Here is a 21,509-nt window from a genome sequence, read left to right as displayed (position 1 = left end):
ACATAAGGATCACTCTTCATTTTATCTACACCAAAATGTTATGAAGCTAAGTTTGACTGAAAGTTGACCTGTTTATTGTTTTTCTAAACTAAGTGGAAAAGGCAGGACTTTCAAATAGGATTTAGTGTGCTAGATCTTTCTTTTTCAAAAAAATGTTTTATTAACTAAAACTAAATTAGGGTGCTTTTGAAAGTTAAATCCTGACTTTTGAAAAAGATGAAGTCAACTTCTTAACATGCAGCAGTTACCAGGCTGCTAAAGTTATATTGGTTTTCGAAGCTAATTGCTCACTTTTTTAAAAATTCTCAACAGAAATACTTGCTTTCTACACCAAAACCTGAACTACACACGTCTGTCTCCACAATCTGGAAAACATCTAATTCTGCCAAAGAAAACAAGAGATTTGAAGGTGAGGACTGGGGAATGCAGTATCAAAGAAATGTCATTCAACAGCTTTCACTCAGATTTTTTTTTCCAATTCATCACCAGTCTTCAATGATCAGGCATTCTGCTAAAACCTCAAGCACAGACAATTTATATCTAATCCAGTATAGAGTAATTCTGTGTCCTTTCAAAGTTTTTTTTTTTTAAAAAAGGATTTTATTGGTTTTTTAAACATTTTGGGGAAAGGTAAGAGGGTATATAGAAAATTTTGGCAGCTCCCACGCTAGTGGTAGAAATCCCTCCAAAACTCACAATTTTTACAATATTAAAAATGTGTAAAAGATAAGCAAAAAACAGAATCTTATTCTACATTGTATCAATCATGTGTTCAAGCATCTTTTCCTTTGTCACTTTCTAGTATATCAACAATTACAAATATTTCAAATACTTTCATTTTTGTGACCTGAGCCTGTTCGATATTGCTCCTTCCTCCCTGTCCCCAGGTGGAGCCACAGCCCCCCCCCCTTCATATCTTGTACCTTGCTACCCTTTTCACTACCTTCCCTATGTTCGTCCTCCAGGAGAGAAAAGTGTTTTTTAATGAAGGCTTCAGCCTCCTGCACTGTATTAATTCTAATTCTATTTCCCTCCCAAAAAATCAACATTCCCTCTGGCAATAACCATCTAAACCAAACTCCTTTATTGTATAATTTCTTTGATAAGGAGGAATACTTCCTCCTTCTTTCTCTTATCTTTTTCGGAATTTGCTTAAGAATGGTGATTTCTTCATCTTTATATTTTAGTGGTCCCTCCCTTTGGGCCCCTAGAACCTCATCCCTTGTGGTCCTCCTGAGAAATTTAACATGTACCTCCCTTGGAACATTATGACTTCTAGCATATGATGAATTAATCCTGTAAACCAGATCCATGTCCCACCACAACTGTTCTTTATTTCTCTTAATGTATTCTGCTAAAATTGTACTCATAATATCCTTAAGGTCTTCATTTTCTGTCTCTGGTAGGTTCTGGAATCTGAGAAAAAAGGACATCCTTTCAAATTCTATTTTTGCCATAAAGTTTTCCAAGTCTACATTTCCCTTCCGGACTGCCTTAACCTCCTCCCCCAGCCCAGCCGCCCCCTCCTCCAACACCACAATTCTCTGTTTTTCTTCTCAAATATGATGTTGAACACCTCTGAGTTCATCTTTAAGATCTGTCACCTCTTTTTTCAACTCATTTTGACCCCTCATTATTTCTTGAAACATTTGGATAACAGATAGTTCTTTTGAACTCTCTCCAGACCCTTCTTGTTGTAACAATGAAGTAATTTTCGTTTGCTGCATGCTTGGACTGGAGGTGGCAGACGCAGGAGCCGAAAATGACTTGCCCGTTGGTGGTTTCTTAGGCCCCATTGTCTTGAGTTCAGAGATGGTATAAGTCTTTTACAAAGAAAATGGTGTCAGCGGAGTGCGCAGCTGTGCCGGTCCAAGGGGGCAGGCAAATCCAAAAGGGAAAAGTTAATTCTCCTTCACAGTTCCAAGACACCGAGGCACACCAGAAAGGGGAAAGTCAAATAATCAAAGTCCAGGAAGACCACGTAACAGGAGAGGCCAAGGTTTCCCTCAGAGAGGGTAATAAAACAATACCAGAGGGATTTTTTCCCCCCGAAGGTAGTTTCAAAAGGCAGACTTCATTTGTAAGTGCAAAAACAAAGACGGAAGGGAGCCATCTTGGCTCCTCCTTTCACAGGGAGAAAAACGGAGATCTCCATAAAGTTTTTTTAAAAAGAACAGCTCAGCAATCATCTCTTGCAATTGTGATAGCAATCTTTCTCACATACTTAGTTCAAGTGACGAGTCAGCCTTTATTCTCTCTCCATTCCAATATAGAGAGAGCTAATTCAAATGTCGCTTAATCCGGGGGGGGGGGGGGTAAAGAGAAGAAACACCCCCCTCTAATCTTCAGTTTCAAATAAATTGAACATGAATTTACAATAGTCTGCTGCTTATCCTTTAACGACGATTAAGGAGATCAGGATGGCTCCTCCACCACCAGCATTCAGCCGCTCTTCCTTGGATTAATTCCTTCCTCCCGGAGCCCATTCGGTGAAAGGGCGGACAGCCCGAAGCTGTACCATGCCCCCCCTCCGCTCCCCGGCTCCTGGGGCGAGGCTGAAAAACACCCCCGCCGGCTGCCGCCGAGTCCAGGGGTTTCCAGCGAGCCGCCCTGTGGCAGGAGACCCCTCCACGCCCCCCTGTTCTCCTTACGGAGCCCACCGAGGAGACGAGCGGCGGACAGCGTGTCCGTCACCTGCAGGAAACGGAAGTGATCTCCTGTCCTTTCAAAGTTTTGAAGTACAATTTACAATCTTGCAGCTCCAAGTGCTATTTGAGTGGAGGTCAGTGCATGTGCAGAAAAACTGAAATGCATCAGTTTACCTACCTCTACTCTAATATCACACCTCTTACTGGGTAATCTCTAGAGATAAACATTCAGCGTAAACAATTATGGAAGGTTAAGTAAGCTGGAGTGATGGCTACCAATTTGGGAAAAAGTTTCTTTGGTTAAACAAGCACTGAGTAAGCCAGATTTTACCACTTACTTCAGGACCAATTACATCAGACATCTGTTTTTTAAAAAATAATTCTGTCATTATTAGTGAAATCCCTGTATAAATAACCAATATGCTTAGCACTTAAAGAGGGTGAGGAAGTTGGAATGGAAAAGGAAAGATGAATTTAGTTCAGTTTCACAGTGCTAGGTTTTGATTTAGCACCTTTACCCAAAATGTGCCTTCTATGGGCAAAAGAAAACTAGTAAATTTGCCCCACCCCCACCCCAAGACATTTAGGGAAGGTGTTCCAGAAATCAGGACTGCACAGGAGAACCAAGTTAAGATAGGAAGAGATGCATAAAAAGAATTTGGGATGCAAAATGAGCATTGGCTTTCTACGCTGGACTTGGAACACACTACTAAAAAGTGCAGGCTGTGCACCAGTGGTGGGTTGCTAACCGGTTTACTACCAGTTTGCTTGTACACGTGCATGCGCAGAAGCATCTGAGCGGGTGGGTGGAGCCTCCTGCTGCTGCCACTACCAGTTCGGTCAGGCCAAACCGGCAGCAACCCACCTCTGCTGTGCACATATTCATATATTCTCAGCACTTTGCCACGTGAACTGGTTCAAAGGAGTCATATGAAATGGCCATCTAAAAAAGTGGAATGTCAAGCACCAGTTTTTCCTTTTCTAAATGTTTTTACTTATAACCTAATTCACAAGTTAGTCTTTTATGTTCAGATAGAAGGAAACAGAAGAGAAAAATAAAAAAATCAAGCCATTCAGAGAATTTGGAAGCTTATTTTCTACACAATTTTGTCATGTGTATCCTAGTAAAGGAGCGAACCCATCCAGATTTAATTTATTTACCATTTTATCCTCTGTTGCTAGAAGCAGTGGAAACTATATATATAGGCTGTGAATGTATTTGGGCAGCAACAGTACTTTTAATACTAGTAAAAATACTGTCTCACTCTTATCCCACAAAACAGACTGTCAAACCTCTCCTCCTGCTAGCGTCTCCCTGTTTTATCAACCACCACGGAGCTGTCAGCGGATGGGGTAGGGGAGACCTAGGAGGACAGTTCAGAAGGTGGTTCTGGATAAAGACAACAGTGAAAGTGTCACAGATCAATGCTACATTTTATGGACAGTGGACTCATCCATAAAGTAGAAAGCACTACTAAACGCTTGTGTCCAAGTGTAGTGTTTCCTACTTTATGGATGAGTGTACTGTGAGCAACAGGGCAACAAGGGACAACACAATAAAAAATGGAAAACAGAAGCAGCAGCATAATGTGTAAGTATTGTCAGATTGTCCAAAGATTGTATTGCACATTTTATTTAGGTACAGATTCCTTTTGATGTACTGCCGTTATATTCATCCCTCTTTCCCAGCTTTTGGACTCAAAATTCCCCAAGCTACATTTAGGACAATTTTGCATGTTTTTGCGTTTAAGTAAAATAAAGGAGAAAAGCTAACTAAGTGGTTATTTGGCTTGTACTTTTTCTTCATGCAATTTTGCTATTTCCTCTGCCTTCCATGAGTCATATTCTCTCCTCAGCTATATTCTATGTTTTTGAAGAGTCAAGCAAAAATATTTTAGTTAAGCAAAGCCGAATTCAAAACTCATTAAGTTTCTTTTGCTGATTACATTTAGAAACTCATTATAGTTCCCTCCAAACCTAAATTAATTTTGCCATTTAGGGAAGAGGTTTGCTGAAGTGCGAAGAATGATGATGATGACAGGATAAGCTAGTAATTATGTATGTAGAAGGGGCTCCCTTAATACTGAAATATTTCATGTCCATTAGTGTAATGAAAATAAAATATTAACACAAATGTACATTGAATTTATTCACAAAGGTTGGAGAAGCTAACGGCTTAACAAACACAGGCATTTTAAAACTTCAAATTCAGTTCTGTTGCGTTCTCAACCAGTTTGCTGGTTAGATACAAACAACATTAGTTGCATTAGGTTCCATTGGAGAAAAATATTAAATAATCTAGTAACCTAAATTGGACCTTGTTTGTAAAAACATCAGTGATTTAGCTTCTTACTCTGCTTCTAATACCCTGTTTCCCTGAAAATAAGACCTCCCCGGATAATAAGCCCAATCAGGCTTTTGAGCGCATGCGCTACAATAAGCCATCCCCCAAAAGTAAGCCCTCCCCGAAAATATTGCAACACAGCAGCAGCCATGAGGTGACCACACTTGCCGCCTCCTGCAACTCAAAAATAATAAGACCTCCCCGAAAATAAGGCCAAGTGCTTATTTGGGGGGGGGGGTCAAAAGAAAATAAGACCCTGTCTTATTTTCGGGGAAACACAGTAGTTAATTTATCCAATCAATCAAATATTATGTTATTTAAAGGAAATCTAAGAGTGTAGGGGTTAAAGGCACTAGGCTAGAAACCAGGAGACCATGTGCTTCAGTACTGGCTTTAGGCACAATGCCAACTGGATGACCGTGGGCTATTCAGTCCAGAGGTGGTATTCAGCAGGTTCTGACCAGTTCTGGAGAACCAGTAGTGGAAATTTTGAGTAGTTCAGAGAACTGGTAAATACCACCTCTAAGTGGCCCCACCCCCATCCATTCTCTGCCTCCTGAGTTCAAGCTGATCAGGAGGAAATGGGGATTTTGCAGTAACCTTCCCCTGGAGTGGGGTGGGAACGGAGAGTTTACAGTATCCTTCCCCTGCCACGCCCACAGAACCGGTAGTAAAAAAAATTGAATCCCACCACTGATTCAGTCTCTCTCAGCCTTCCGAAGAACGCAATGGTCGACTACTTTCTAAAAATGGTGGCAAGAAGATTGCAGGGATTTTGTCAAAGCAATCATCAGGCATTAAAGGTACTAGCACACACACACACAGTCTTGTTACATTCAACTACCTTCATCTGTTTTAAAGTCTGCATGCCACATGGGAAGATTAAAGCACAATTCAGTTTACCTGAAAATCTTGTGCAGGCATCACTTCCAGATGAGTATCTTTCTCAAGGATTAAAGTACTGAAATGTAGATTCAAGAACTTTCCCATCATGGCTACACCTCTTGGTTCTGGTGTCTTAATTACTATTTCTGATGCTGTGTATTTCAAAGAGCTGTTACAACTATGGTAAGGAAAGGGACAGAGAAGGAAATTGGATTCTCAGGAGTTCCCAGAACATGAGATGTCATCTTATTCCTTAAAATCAACATGAGTTTCTTACCAGGATTGAAGGTACATGACCTCAACATTTAGAAAGAAGCTTAAAATCTCCCATCTATACATGCCAAGATGGCAAGGAGGAGAAACAAACAGCAGGCATGAATAATAGGCAGTCCATGGGTTGTATATGGTCCTCCCTCCAAGGTCAAGCCAAAATATAGCTACAAAATGGCTACATTTTAGTGATGTAACTTTTGTTTTTTATTTAAAATAAAAGGTTGGAAATGGAACAAGAAGCTTCTAAGTGACTCCTGTTCCTATTGCTACCCTTAACCATTACCCTTTCACACAAACAACGCTTTTCAGATCAGTTTTCCCTCCTCTTCAGTGTTTACAAATGCGAATCAGAGTGGTTTGTTTTAAAGTCCTTAAATCAGGCCAGAATCAGCCATAAGTAAACTTAAGGCTTTTTTACAGGGTTAAAAAGTGCAAATGGCATTTGTTCCACAGCAATCTCATTCCTGTTCTTACTTTAACACCCACCCCAAAAAAGGATGGAAAGGTTTAGCTGTGATAGGATAACCCTATCAATGTCTCTGAAACTCCCAAATTGAGCCTGGGCCCCTTCAATATTTACAGTGCCACATTACACCTGTTGCCACTCATTGTCCATGCTAGCCTCAAGGACAAAAATTATCAGTTCCAGCCTACTCAAAATGGGTCCATGTGTTTCAATACTTTTACTGAACAGGAAACATCTAGAGTACATAAATGCAATTAATGTATTGCATTCATCCAATAAAATAACATTTGCCTAAATATATTAACACATTCTTTATACCTGTTTTCTAAAGTTGCATAGCTAGTAAATGCTCAGGCCAGATAGGGAACTGCTGTTTTATTTCCTGGAGTTATATAATTCCTCATAATTTCAGGATGTTTTTTTTTTCATGCTGAGAAACAGCCTTTCGAATTTCACTAGCACCTAGTGCATATGTAAGACTAGCAACAGAAATGGAATGGCACAGAGAACAAAGGTGGGGCATGGAATAGAATACAGAATAACCCCCTGCTTAGGCAGGAAACCCTACACCACTTCAGACAAATGGTTATCCAACATCTTAAAAACTTCCAGTGTTGGAGCACTCACAACTTCTGGGGGAAAATTGTTCCACTGATTAATTGTTCTGTCAGGAAATTTCTCCTCAGTTCTAAGTTGTTTCTCTTCTTTATTAGTTTCCACCCATTGCTTCTTGTCCTGTCCTCGGGTGCTTTGGAGAATAGTTTGACACTCTCTTCTTTGTGGAAGCTCCTGAGATATTGGAACACTGCTATCATGTCTCCCCTAGTTCTTCTTTTCATTAAACTAGACATACCCAGTTCCTGCAACCATTCTTCATGTTTTAGTCTCCAGTCCCCTAATCATCTTTGTTGCTCTTCTCTGCACTCTTTCTAGAGTCTCCACATCTTTTCTACATCGTGGTGACCAGAACTGAATGCAGTATTCCAAGTATGGCCTTACCAAGGCATTATACAGGTGAAACTCGAAAAATTAGAATATCGTGCAAAAGTTCATTTATTTCAGTAATGCAACTTAAAAGGTGAAACTAATATATGAGATAAGACTCATTATAAGGAAGGAGGGAAGACAGGCCCTGAATCGGGAAGACAGGCCCTGAATCTTGGTTCAGACTTTGGTTCATTATAACATTGCAAAAGACTGGTCAAGGAAAAAGATATTTCCAGACAGAGGCAGGGTAAGATCAATGAGGCATAACATTTATATTTTTATCTGTATGTTCAGACAGACCATGAGGGGTGTATCCTGTTATCTGTCTAGGACAGGGGATAGTCCCGTGTTTGTCTCGCAGATGTTAAATGTTCCTTGACGTATTTTTATTCTCGGCTCTTTCTGTACTTTTCCATTTCTCCTTTTATCAATTTAGCAAATGTATGCCTGTGTATATGCTTACGTCAAAATGACTATATAAGATTGTTGTTTGAGACTGTTTGGGGTTCAAACCCCCATATGCTATTTTAGCTGTTTGAACCTGCGCAATAAACTTTCTTGCATTGCAAAGAGCTGGTCTTTGAGTCTTCAATTTCCACAACAACATGGCACCATCCAGATGGGACTCTTAGACGAGGCGAAATTTCGCTGAGGGCAGGTTTCACCCTTCGGATCCAGGGGAGGCCACTCCCGACTTCCAAGGCGCCGTGGGGAAAACTTATCTCCAGGAAAAGGTAGCGGCCTCCTGTGGGATCGACGGTGCTGGAAAACCTAGTCCAAGAACCCTTGAATGCAAGAAAGAAGGTCTGACCTCTTTTCCTGGCCAGGACGTGTGTGAAGACTTTTCAGGCGAGTATATGTTAACTTTGTGAAGTACCTATCTCATTTGAAGATAGAAGAGGGGGACTAATTACCCCCCTGGAGTCGGGGCGTCGACCCTAAAGAACTCCGTGTCAGGCTGTGTGGGTGGTTACTACCGCAGTTCCCTTTAGTGGTCGTATGTGCATCCGAGACTAAGGGTCGGTAGTTGTGTGGTTAGAGATGGGTGGAAAGTCAAGCGTTCCCAACACCCCGTTGGAATGCATGTTGGAAGGTTTTGATGAGTATTTCAATCAGGTCAAATACACGTTTCCCTATCCCAAAATCACCAAACAAAGATTGAGGTTCTTATGCGAAAGTGAATGGCCTCATCTAGGGGTTGGGTGGCCGTCTTATGGGACGTTTAGAGAACAGATTATACAAAGGCTGTGGGATGTGGTTAACCAAAATGAGGAGAAATATCCTAACCAATATCCTTATATAGACCAGTGGCGTAACGCAGTCCTTGATAGAAGTGATAAATTGTTACAATGTCAGGCAGAAATGGTGAAACTGTGTCTAAGTAGACAGGGAGGAAATAAGAACAAGATAACTAAAAACATCTGTGACAAAGAGAAGCCGAGAAATGTTCCAAAGGTTGAAAGAAAGACAGAGAATGAAAAGAAAATATTGAGTGAGGATGAAGATGATGTTAGTATAAGACCCCCACCATATGCGCCATCCCCACCTCAATTATATGCACAACATCAAGTTGCTTTGGCAGCGGGGGGGGGAACCTATAGTCCGTAGAAAACAAAAAGTGGCAGATGGTGAGAAAAAAGCAGAACTTAGTGGAGAAATGTCTGTCAGTGAAGAAGGGGGAGAAGGGGGGTTAGAAGATAAGGAGGAAGTTGTTAAAATGAAAACGCGGTCTGTTACGGCTAGAGAGGAAACAGAAGCGAGGAAGGAATTCCTTGCTCCCTTGAGACAAACGGACCAACAAGTGCCGGGAGCTCACGGGCAGATGCAAATTGTGCCTATGTTTCAGTATGTCCCTTTTACAACAACTGATTTATTGAATTGGAAACAACATTATGGTCCGTTGAGTGAAAAACCTACAGAGATGGCGGATTTATTCCAGACAATTATGCAAACTCATAATCCAACCTGGAATGATATCCAACAACTTCTAAATACCTTATTAACCCCAGAAGAGAGGGAAAAGTGGAAGACAGCAGTTAGAAAGTGCATTCAGGAACAGTCGCCAAATGTTCCAAATTTACAACAGGAATTGTCAGAAAAGGCACCCGAGGAAGACCCGCATTGGTCCACCCGGGATAATACACATATGGATAGACTCAAGGACTATCAGAATTTGACAGTAAGGGCACTCCGAATGGCGGGAAAACCCCCTGTTAATATGTCTAAACCATCTTTAGTGATGCAGAAGCCAGATGAAAGTCCTGAGAGTTTCCTGCAAAGGTTGATTGAAGCCTACCAGTTGTATACTCAAGTAGACCCCAGAGCCCCAGACAATGTGCGAATGTTGAATGAGCGCTTCATAGCCCAAAGTTATGAGGATATTAGAAGGAAGTTACAAAGATTGGAAGGAGCATTGAGTAAAAATACTACTGAGTTGTTGGAGATTGCGAGAAAAGTGTATGTGAATAGAGACAAAGTTGAGAAGAAGGAAAGAGATGTTAGGATGCAGAAAAAGACAGAATTGTTGGCAGTGGCACTGCAGAGGGGCCCTGGATTGGGACCCAACCAATGTGCATTTTGTAAAGGAGAAGGACATTGGCAGAGAGAATGTCCCAGAAAGATGATGAGGGGAAGAGGTTTAGGGGATAGACCAGGAAATAGACAGGACTCTGAGAGGCAAACATACGGCCAAGGAGGAAGAGGAGGAATGGTGTCTGGAAGATTCCCTGGCAGAGGGAGAGGCAGAGGTGTGAGAGGCAGAGGATATGTGAATGCAGAGAGAGAGAACAGGGTGGAAGGAATTGGATTGGCAGAAACAGGATGGACAGATTGACGGGGACCTGGCTTAGGGGAGGCCCCACCCGAGCCTTTGGTTACTATGCAAATTGGGGGTCAACAAACCACATTTTTGGTAGACACAGGAGCAGGGAGATCGGTAGTAAATCAACCAGTCACGTCACCTGGACCATACAAATTACAAGTGAAGGGGATTTCAGGAAAGGTGGTGGGACGTGAGGTTTTGAAACCAGTGAAGTGTGTATTGAATGGATCTGAAATTGAACATGAGTTTTTGTATATTCCTGAATGCCCCATTCCTTTGTTGGGAAGGGATCTGCTTAGCAAATTAGGGGCTACGATTTCATTTGATGAAGGGTGTCAGCGGGTGTCTGTAAGACACCGGTCTGAAGCCACATGGAGGGTAATGGTACTGGATGTTGTTGGGGGGCAGGAATCGGATGAAAAATGGAGAGAATTCGATGTACCGGAATTATGGGCAGAGGACAATCCTCCGGGTTTTGCAGCCCACCATCCTCCCGTTATTGTAGATTTAAAACCTACTGCTATGCCTGTGCAAATTGGACAGTATCGCCCATATTCCAGGGAAGTCGTACTCGCCATATATAAAAGTATATTGAAGTACTTGAAAGCAGGTATATTAGTACCGATTCAGTCTCCTTGGAACACCCCGATCATTCCTATTAGGAAGCCGGATGGCTCCTATCGGCCGGTTCAGGATTTGAGGCTCATGAATAGTATGACTGTGACCCTACACCCGGTGGTACCAAACCCTTACACGCTTTTGAGTTTGATCCCTCCGGAAGCTAGGTGGTTTTCAGTCATAGATTTAAAAGATGCGTTTTTCACAATACCCATTCACCCGGTTAGTCAGCCATTATTTGCCTTTCAATGGGAAAACCCAGGAACAGGAGTTAAGATGCAATTCACTTGGACTCGATTACCACAAGGGTTCAAAAACTCACCCACCCTATTTGGAACTGCTTTGGCCAAGGATCTGCTCTACTTTGTTCCCAGACAAGAAGGAGATGTGGTTTTACAATATGTGGATGATGTGTTGGTGACAGGACAATGTGAGGATACTTGTTGGGAGAATACCAAAAGGTTGTTGGATTTGTTATTAGATTGTGGTTATAGAGTATCCAGACTGAAAGCGCAGTTGGTAAAAGAGAAAGTGAGATATTTAGGCTATGATATTGAACAAGGACGCAGATCGCTAGGACCAGAACGAAAAGAAGCAATTTTAACAATAGCAGAACCCAAAAACAGAAGACAACTTAGGGGATTTCTTGGCTTAGCAAGTTTTTGTAGAATTTGGATCCCTAACTTTGCTCTGATAGCAGCACCTCTATATACATCTACCAAAGGAGCAAATGTAGATCCTTTCCTTTGGGAAGGAGAACAGAAAAATGCTTTTAGAAGTATTAAAATAGCTCTTACTTCTGCACCTGCTTTAGCGTTGCCTAATTTGAGGAAACCTTTTAATTTGTATGTGGATACCAGCAAAAATATGGCTCTAGGAGTACTCACTCAGAAACTTGGAAGGTGGCAACAACCTGTTGCCTACCTATCCAAACAATTGGATGGAGTGGCCAAAGGATGGCCACACTGCCTGAAGGTTTTGGCTGCAATTGCTGAGTTGTTACAGGATTGTAACAAACTAACATTTTCTTGTCCTATCAATGTGCACACCCCACATGCTGTACAGTCAGTATTAGATAATAAGGGACATTTATGGATTAGTAACCAGAGACTGACTAAGTATCAAGCCATGTTGATCGAGAATCCTCAAGTACAGTTGATAGTTTCCAATAGATTGAATCCAGCTACATTGTTGCCCACAGAAACTGAAAAGGAACATGATTGTTTGCAAGTATTAGAGACAGTGTATTCAACTCGTCCCGATTTATCTGATATCCCTTTGACAGATGCAAAACTTTATTGGTATACAGATGGCTCTAGTTACATGCATGAGGGGAAACGTGTGGCCGGATATGCGATTGTGGATGATGAAGGTGTTGTAGAAAGCGGACCGATAGGAGGGAAGTGGAGTGCTCAGGTGGCAGAATTGTGGGCATTAACAAGAGCTTTAGAAAGAGCAGAGAAAGAGACTTTGAATGTGTGGACTGATAGCAAGTACGCTTTCCTGACCTTACATGCTCATGGAGCAGTTTATAAGGAAAGGGGTTTTCGAGATTCTGCAGGGAAGTATGTCCAGCATGGACATTTGATTAGTCGCCTCATCGATGCAGTACATAAACCTGCAAAGGTTTCTGTTATGCATTGTAAAGGCCACCAGAGGGGGGACGATAGGATAGCCCAGGGAAATCGACTAGCAGATTTGGAAGCCAGAGAAGCAGCCAAGCGAGCGGGCCCTACTCCTGATTTAGCAATTCATGTGGCAATGGATTTAGGAGTGATTCCACCAGAAATAAAGCCAACATACACTCAACAGGAGTGTATTAAGGCCACTCATGATTTACATGCTAGTATAAAAGAAGGTTGGTATGTGATGCCAGATAAAAGAATATATGTGCCGACGTCAGTAGCATGGACATTGGTCCAGCTATCACATGAAACTACTCATATGGGGAAAACTGCCTTAGAAACCGCCCTGAGTAGGGATTATTTCATTAATGGACTGGCTGGAATAGCAGCGAAAGTTGTGGCCAAATGTATTATATGTGCTAAGGTGAATCCGAGGCAGGGACCACTCTTGCCCCCTGGAACCATCCCGGTGTCTTATCTCCCAATGGATTATTTGATGATTGATTTTACAGACATGCCAAGATGTGGCCCTTATAAAGCAATGTTGGTTATGGTTGATATGTATACCGGATGGCCAGAGGCTTTTCCCACAAAAACAAAACAAGCTAGAGAAGTGGCTAGACTGCTCCTTAAAGAGATAATCCCTAGGTTCGGACTTCCATCCCATATCTCATCAGATAATGGGCCTGAGTTTGTCCATCACATTAACCAGGCGGTGGCTAACGCAGTGGGGATCAAGTGGAGGTTCCATAGTGCAAATCACCCTGAATCGGGATCGATGGCTGAAAGAATGAACAGAACCCTTAAAGAAAGGATCATTAAAATCTGTGCGGAATGTCATTTGAAATGGACTGATGCCCTTCCATTGGCTTTGTATGCTGTCAGGTGTTCTCCCCGACGCCAACATAAACTGTCACCTTATGAGTTAATGTTTGGGCGTCCACCTACATTGTTGAGAAGAAACTTGGCGGGGTGGCCTGATTTGGGACATAAGGGGGGTGTTTGGAATATGGAGATGGTGCAAGAATTAAACAAGCAAGTTGAGAAACTCCGAAATTATGTTCAAGAGCAAAACCCCCCACCACTAGTGACTAAATGTCACCCATTTAAGCCAGGAGATAATGTGTGGGTAAAGCATTGGAAGAAGGAACAGTTGGAAGGGAGATGGAAAGGTCCATATATGGTCATAATGGTGTCACCCTTGGCAGTGAAAATAGCAGAGTCCAAGGCCTGGATTCATTGGACGAGGGTTAAGGCTGCGGACGTAGGCTGGAGCGTTTCAGTGGACCACCGAAATCCTACCAAAATGACATTCAAACGTGCTTAAATCACTTGTGTTATGTATATAAATAGGTTAAGTGTACCCAGGTTGTGTTGAGAAGGCGGAAGAAGAGGACCTAGCCCTGCAGGGACCACAACCCGGAAGCTGTCTCCCAAGCACGGCTGAAGATTGGTATGGACTCATGTTTGAAGCCCGGGTGTGGGGACTTTGGATATTAGCAATAGGATCACTAATGATAGTATTATTCTACTACTGTCGTGAGCGATTTTGTGGTATTCCAAAGCCTGTGGATCCTCTGATTCCCTTGCCCACTCCAACTCCTGAGGGCCAACAACAGATCACGTGGCTTGAGTTCCTGGAGGAAAGAAGAAACCCCTGCTAAAGTCACCCCTGGAAGCTGACTTTTCAAAGCACGGGTGAAGATTGGATAAGTAATACTTAGTATAGCATACATATTATTAACATATGCTTATTATATAACCAAATAGGATAAGTCTATATGTGTTGGTTTTGTGATTGTAAGTGTGGGTGTTGTTGCTGTACACATTGTATTGATTGTATTGCATACTCACATTGTGGAATTGAATGTGATGTAAAAATTATAGAGGACGCATTATCACCATACATAGGTCAAAAAGATAACAAATATTATTGTACACTTAAACCTTGTCCTACTGTAAATCAAACCATCCAGATGCGTCAGGAAGAAGCAGACAACCCGGATACAACGGAGGATGAGGTTAACTTGTGCATTTGGTTGGTTGGGGGTAAGTGTTTTATTTACAAGGGTGTTAGGTAATTCGGTGTGCGTGCAAAATCTAGGACAGTGGAATAGACCTGAGGAACGTCCAGGTATTGTCCAGTCTTATGTAATAGGCAATGGACAGTGCCGGGGCTATCCTCCTCTTGTCTTTACACCAGGTTGCTGGAATGAAATCTTACCTCACCCTTGTCAAGCCCCCCATGCATTTGATCAACTAGTCAAGGAAGCCTGTCTAGCTCGGAAGTACACAAACCATTTCCTCTGCAAGTACGTAGGCTATGTGCTCAGAAAGGGAATGTGTAGCTATGCTTCATATCGAGTGGAAAGGCCTCCTATTATATTAGACTGTGGGGATCCAATATTTCGGGGTTGGGAACGGGTTACTCATATCAATCAGTTAAAACCTGGATGGAAAGGGATATGTACCTTACAACATAGCCGCATAAAGGAGAGAAGGAAACAGCGAAGTGTTGGGGAAAAATGGCCTTTAGGGGAAGGACCCTGTACTCAATGTTTAAATGATGGAGCCATCTTCTATCGTTTGGAGAAACCAAAAACATGTACCAGGTTTGACTTAACCACTTGTGCTCGATCCGGGAGAAGAGGTCTAAGTATATACAAAAGATGTAATGGAACAGAAGGGGTACTATGTTATCAGGATTGCAAAGGCTCATTGAATCACTGTCCACCCCCTCGTCAAACACCCACCAAAGCACACGTAAAAAGACTTTTCCCACAAACACGTGCACCAAAATCTCATGTTACACCAAGAGAAGCACCTAGACGGGCACCTCACTCCACCGAGGCCCCTGACACCTGTTCTCTTTGTATTACAAAGGCACAAGTAGGGAGAACCATTCTTAACACTTTAGTCTACCACACACAATCACCTAGAAACTGTAAGCCTCAGCTTGTCAATTGCATACATAACCAAACCATGTATAGTTTGTGCAACCATGATGGAAAAATTATTTGTTATAACCCTAGTACTCCCATACGATTGAATGTGACCATATATGCTGGATTGGCTAAATATGGCTCCCGTAATACCCCTGAAGGTGACGGGAAGTTGTATTTTCTCAATTATACTCTAAAGTTAGAAAGAGGAAAAGACCCCTTAAGAATAAGCTTTGATGCATGTATCGCCCTGAGCAAAGGATGGGGTTCCACCTGTGGAGACGAGTCTTGGGTAACAGCCTACCAAGCAAACCATAAATATTTGTGTTCCGCTAACTTGAATTGGGCTTATGGCAACCCAAACCAATGGCTCCCCTGTGCTGGAAACACCCAATGTTCTGGCTGGAAGTGCATCTGTGATTATACTGGAGGGGGTTATAAGGGCTGTAAGTATATTACTTCCTTTAGAAGAAGCAGTGGAAATGTAGTAGAGTTAGAAGTGGACCGAAGGCATCCTGCTGTAGTAAGTTATGGATTTGGAATAGATGGCACAGGATCAGATCCAAAAACGTATCTTACTATAAAGGTGGAGAAAGTATTTGAAGGTGAAGTAAAATCCCTGGGATGGTCGGTTTACGATAATCTACGGAAATTAGAAACTCCCCTTTTAATAAGCGCAAAAGCCAATAATCTTTTTGTAGAGCTTGCCGAAGAAGTAGCTAAAACCCTTACAGTCAAGAATTGTTTTGTGTGTGGAGGAACTAATATGGGGGAACAATGGCCATGGGAGGCGCTGGAGGCTCATCCATTGATCTATAATAATCTTTCCAAGGCAGGAAATATTACAAAGAGGGAACAGCGTACAGGTATTGTCTGGACACTCACCACTAATCTTGTAGGAAGAAACTGTTTTGCTAGAAATGGTACACATTATGTAGGAGAACTTATTTGCTTAGGAATTTGGAATGAAAAGTATAACCAATGGACATCACCAGGTAATGCCACAAAACCTGAACATTTTAATAGAACATATCTAGGTTACCTGAACTCATCCCGGACGGCTGATGAATGGGTAGCTCCTAAAGACATGTATTGGATATGTGGAAAACTAGCTTATGAGCAACTCCCTTTTAATTGGTCAGGTTCGTGTGTCTTAGGTTGGATAAAACCATCCTTCTTTTTGTTACCAATTCAATCAAAACAAATATTAGGAGTCCCCTTATATGAACAAGTAGGATTGAGAGCAAAGAGGGAAGTGCAAACTGTGTTCACAGACTTCCCTTGTAAAGAATATTCTGCTTATGATAAGGAGGATGAGAAATGGACTAGTGAACGCATAGTGTGTACATATGGAAGAGCAACATGGGCAGAAGATGGATCATGGGGGTACCACACCCCTATATACATGTTAAACAGAATCATTCGGTTACAGGCAGTTCTGGATCTGGCAGGGGTAAGAATAGACAAAGCACTTAATGTTTTGTCGGAAGCCACTGATAAGATAAGAACTGCTGTGTATCAGAATAGATTGGCCCTAGACTACCTCTTGGCTAAAGAAGGAGGGGTGTGTGGAAAGTTTAATTTGTCCAACTGCTGCCTCCAAATCGATGAAACAGGGAAGGTGGTAAAACAGCTGACTACAGAAATTAGACAACTTACACATAATCCCACTCAAATATGGCGAGGATTTAATCTGAAGGAGGTGTTTGGGGGATGGTTTCCCAAGCTTCCAGGATTACAGGCCATAGTTGCTTTGATTGGGTTGATTGCAGCGGGATGTGTGATACTTCCTTGTGTATTGCCAATTTTTGTTCGAACCATCTCTAATAGTCTGTCTTTATTAGCAGAAAGAAAGGCAACTGCTCAGGTGATGGCTGTGCTAGAATATGAGAACTTAAGACCTACAATAGAGTTGGAAGAATATGTGACTCTTCTGGGAAACTCAGATGAGTCACAAAGGGGGGATTAAGGAAGGAGGGAAGACAGGCCCTGAATCGGGAAGACAGGCCCTGAATCTTGGTTCAGACTTTGGTTCATTATAACATTGCAAAAGACTGGTCAAGGAAAAAGATATTTCCAGACAGAGGCAGGGTAAGATCAATGAGGCATAACATTTATATTTTTATCTGTATGTTCAGACAGACCATGAGGGGTGTATCCTGTTATCTGTCTAGGACAGGGGATAGTCCCGTGTTTGTCTCGCAGATGTTAAATGTTCCTTGACGTATTTTTATTCTCGGCTCTTTCTGTACTTTTCCATTTCTCCTTTTATCAATTTAGCAAATGTATGCCTGCGTATATGCTTACGTCAAAATGACTATATAAGATTGTTGTTTGAGACTGTTCGGGGTTCAAACCCCCATATGCTATTTTAGCTGTTTGAACCTGCGCAATAAACTTTCTTGCATTGCAAAGAGCTGGTCTTTGAGTCTTCAATTTCCACAACAATTACATGCAAAGCAAGATAGTTCAAGCCGTGATTTGTCATAATTGTGATGATTATGGCATACAGCTCATGAAAACCCCAAATCCACCATCTTAGAAAATTAGAATATTACATGCAATCAATAAAACAAGGATTGTACATAGAACAATATTGGACCTCTGAAAAGTATAAGCATGCATATGTACTCAGTACTTGGTTTGGGCCCCTTTTGCAGCAATTACTGCTTCAATGTGGCGTGGCCTGGAAGCTATCAGCCTGTGGCACTGCTGAGGTGTTATGAAAGACCAAGAGGTTTCAATAGCAGCCTTCAGCTCTTCTGCATTGTTCGGTCTCATGTCTCTCATCTTTCTCTTGGCAATGCCCCATAGATTCTCTATGGGGTTCAGGTCAGGCGAGTATGCTGGCCAATCAAGCACAGTAATCGCACAGTCATTGAACCAGGTTTTGGTGCTTTTGGCAGTGTGGGCAGGTGCCACGTCCTGCTGGAAAATGAAGTCAGCATCCCCATAAAGCTCGTCTGCAGAAGGAAGCATGAAGTGCTTCAAAATCTCCTGGTAGACAGCTGCGTTGACCCTGGTCTTAATGAAGCACAGTGGTCCAAAGTCCTCTTTTCTGATGAGAGCAACTTTTGCATCGCATTTGGAAACCAAGGACCCAGAGTATGGAGGAAGAATGGAGAGGCCAATCAAGCACAGTAATCCCACTGTCTGTCTAAGGCCTTTCCATGACTACTATCACCTTGAGAAGGGGAAGGGAAATGCCATGCATACTTTTGGCCAGAGTAAAAGTCTCATATTTCTGTACTGGGATGTGAATGCGCATGTCCAGAACCCTGCCATAACGTCCTGTTGGAGAATGTGATTGATGACCTCAGCCAGAGGGGAGGGGACACGGGCGTAAAGGTCAGACGCCATTAAGTGTTTCAGCTACACAGAAGTCCGTGCCAACATGTTAGTCCTAATAAACAAATGGTTTTTTTTGAATTTCGTCTCGGGGCTCGTAAATTAATTAGGGAAATTCTTGGAACCTTCACACGGTCATTGAATCACTTTTTGGTGCTTTTGGCAAAAGTTACTCTCATCAGAAAAGAGGACTTTGGACCACTGTGCTTCATTAAGACCAGGGTCAACACAGCTGCATTACTGAAATAAATGAATTTTTGCATGATATTCTAATTTTTCAAGTTTCACCTGTAAAGTGGCATTAACACTTCATGTGATCTTGTTTCTATCCCTGTTTATGCAACCTAGAACTGTGTTGGCTTTTTTGGCAGCTGCTGCACACTGCTGGCTCATATTTAAATGGTTGTCCACTAGGATTCCAAGATCCCTCTCACAGTTACTACTGAGTGATGTACCACATGTATACTGTACCTGTGCATTTTGTTTTTCTTGCCTAAATGTAGAACCTTACTTTTCTCACCATTGAATTTCATTTTGTTAGATAGTGCCCAATGTTCAAGTTTGTCAAGATCCTTCTGTATCTTAAGCCTATCTTCTGGAGTGTTGGCTATTCCTGCCAGTTTGGTGTAATCTGCAAATTTGATGAGTTCCCCATTTATTCCCTCATCCAAATCATTGATGAAGATGTTGAAGAGTACTGGGCCTAAAATTAAGTCTTGGGGTACCCCACTGCATACTTCCCTCCATGTAGATGCAGTTCTATTGAGGACTACACGTTGAGTGCGGTTGGTCAGCCAGTTACGAATCCATCTGGTGGTGATGCTGTCCAACCCACATTTTTCTACTTTATCTAGTAGTAGGTTATGGTTTACTTTATCAAATGCCTTACTGAAGTCCAAGTAAATTATATCGACAGTATTCCTCTTGTCCACTAATTTTGTCACTTTGTCAAAGAATGTAATAAGATTAGTCTGGCATGATCTGTTTTTGACAAACTCATGTTGGCTTTTGGTTATTACTTTGCTTGCTTCTAGGTGTTCAGTGATTCGTTGCTCATCTTTTCCAGAATCCTTCCTGATATTAAGGTCAGGCTGATAGGTCTGTAATTTCCAGGATCTATTTTTTTCCTTTTTTGAAGATGGGAACAGCGGTTGAAATGGGCAAAAGGCAAACCAGGATGGCTTTAACAGAGCCCTATGTAGACAAGTAACCAAAAGCTAACAGCAGACAGCTGCAAGGAAGATAAACACAATTTGGTAGGAAGCTGGGAGAAAACAATATTGGAGTCTTTAAAAGCTAGGGGCATTATAACTATTCCTTTTGTTCTTGGATAATCTTGTTTTGATCAGGCATGTTTCTTCAAATCTGAATTTGCTCTCCTGAGTGTAATGTTTCAAATGCACAAAGATCGCTGATTTTTTAAAATAAAGATAAGATTTCTCTATGTATATCTAGTCACATACTGTTGTGGCCCAGCAGCGGCCGGCTGAGTTGTTGGTGGACTCTGACAGCGATGACCATTATGGGACTGCTCTGGAGGATGAGGAAGACTCTGGAGGGTGTTTGGAGTCAGAGCAGGAACTAGAAAGGCCTGTTGGCCACCAGGTGGCATCTGAGTCAGGGAGCAGTGAGGAGAAACAGAGGGAGGTTGTCCCTGATGTGCGTGTGCATAGAGCTGAGAGGAGAAGGGAGCAGCTGTGGAGAAGACGTCATAAAAGGAAATAGGGACAGCTGGCTATGGTTGTGGCCCCTCCCAAAGAGTTTATAGGTAGAGCGACGGGAGGGGAATTTTTGCAGGAAACAACAGTCCATTTTACTAGCCGTTGAGAAAGCATTCCGTAAGTCTAATCTTGGTTTCTTGAAGATAGCGTTCTAGGCTCCTAGCCAAGGGGTGGTTTTATCTCTGTAATTAGTCGTGGCAGACAGCCAAGTCTGTGTCTGTATATTCCTTAGAATCACGGGACAGAACACATACCATAGGTGTAAATAAGGTATATTGCACAGTCTGCTTGAAAGCTTCTATTTGAAAGGGAAGTAGTTTGGACGTTTAGGTTTAAGAAATTTTGGGTTACTAAGGTTACTTATGGGTTTGGTTTAACTACAGTGGCTCAATGATTAATGATGCTGAGCTTGTCATGTGGAAAGCTGACAACCCGGGTTGAAGACCTGAGCGACGCGTGATGGGGTGAGCTCCCGTTACTTGCTGCAGCTCCTGCCCACCTAGCAGTTCAAAAGCATGCAAATGTGGGTAGATAAATAGGTACTTCCTTGGGAAGGTAACAGTGTTCCATGCGCTTTGGCATATAGTCATGCTGGACACATGACCATGGAAATGTCTTCAGGCAACACTGGCTCCCTTGGCTAAGAAGTGGAGATGAGCACTGTCCCCTAAAGTTGGATGTGACTGGACAGGGGAAACAGTTACCTTTATTTTATGTTATTTAGTTAACAATCTTCAGCAGATTGAATAGAGAAATGTGTGCATGCATGTGTTCTAAATAGATGGGGCTTAAGTACTTTTATTCTAGCTATTCATTCAACCTTCAAACAAA

General features: G+C 42.1%; 1 protein-coding gene across 2 annotated transcripts in view; it reads right to left on the bottom strand.

Annotated features, from left to right (window-relative positions):
* Positions 1-4,345: 4,345 nt before the first annotated feature.
* Positions 4,346-21,509, bottom strand: part of LOC309400672 (uncharacterized protein) — a gene marked incomplete at its 3' end in the record, with an annotated part of 60,887 nt that continues 43,723 nt past the window's right edge. The window contains exon 14 of one of the 2 annotated variants that reach the window (XM_081969262.1): positions 4,346-6,055. In XM_081969262.1, the coding sequence (XP_081825388.1) occupies positions 5,887-6,055 (169 nt within the window). The remainder of the gene's footprint in view (positions 6,056-21,509) is intronic. The other variant, XM_081969261.1, reaches the window with a different exon arrangement.

The sequence above is a fragment of the Natrix helvetica genome, assembly GCF_964273705.1.
Source record: "Natrix helvetica genome assembly, chromosome: W".
In the NCBI taxonomy this organism is placed as follows: Eukaryota; Metazoa; Chordata; class Lepidosauria; order Squamata; family Natricidae; genus Natrix; species Natrix helvetica.
Note: the sequence above shows the minus strand (reverse complement) of the source record. Positions and strands in the feature narration are given on the sequence as shown.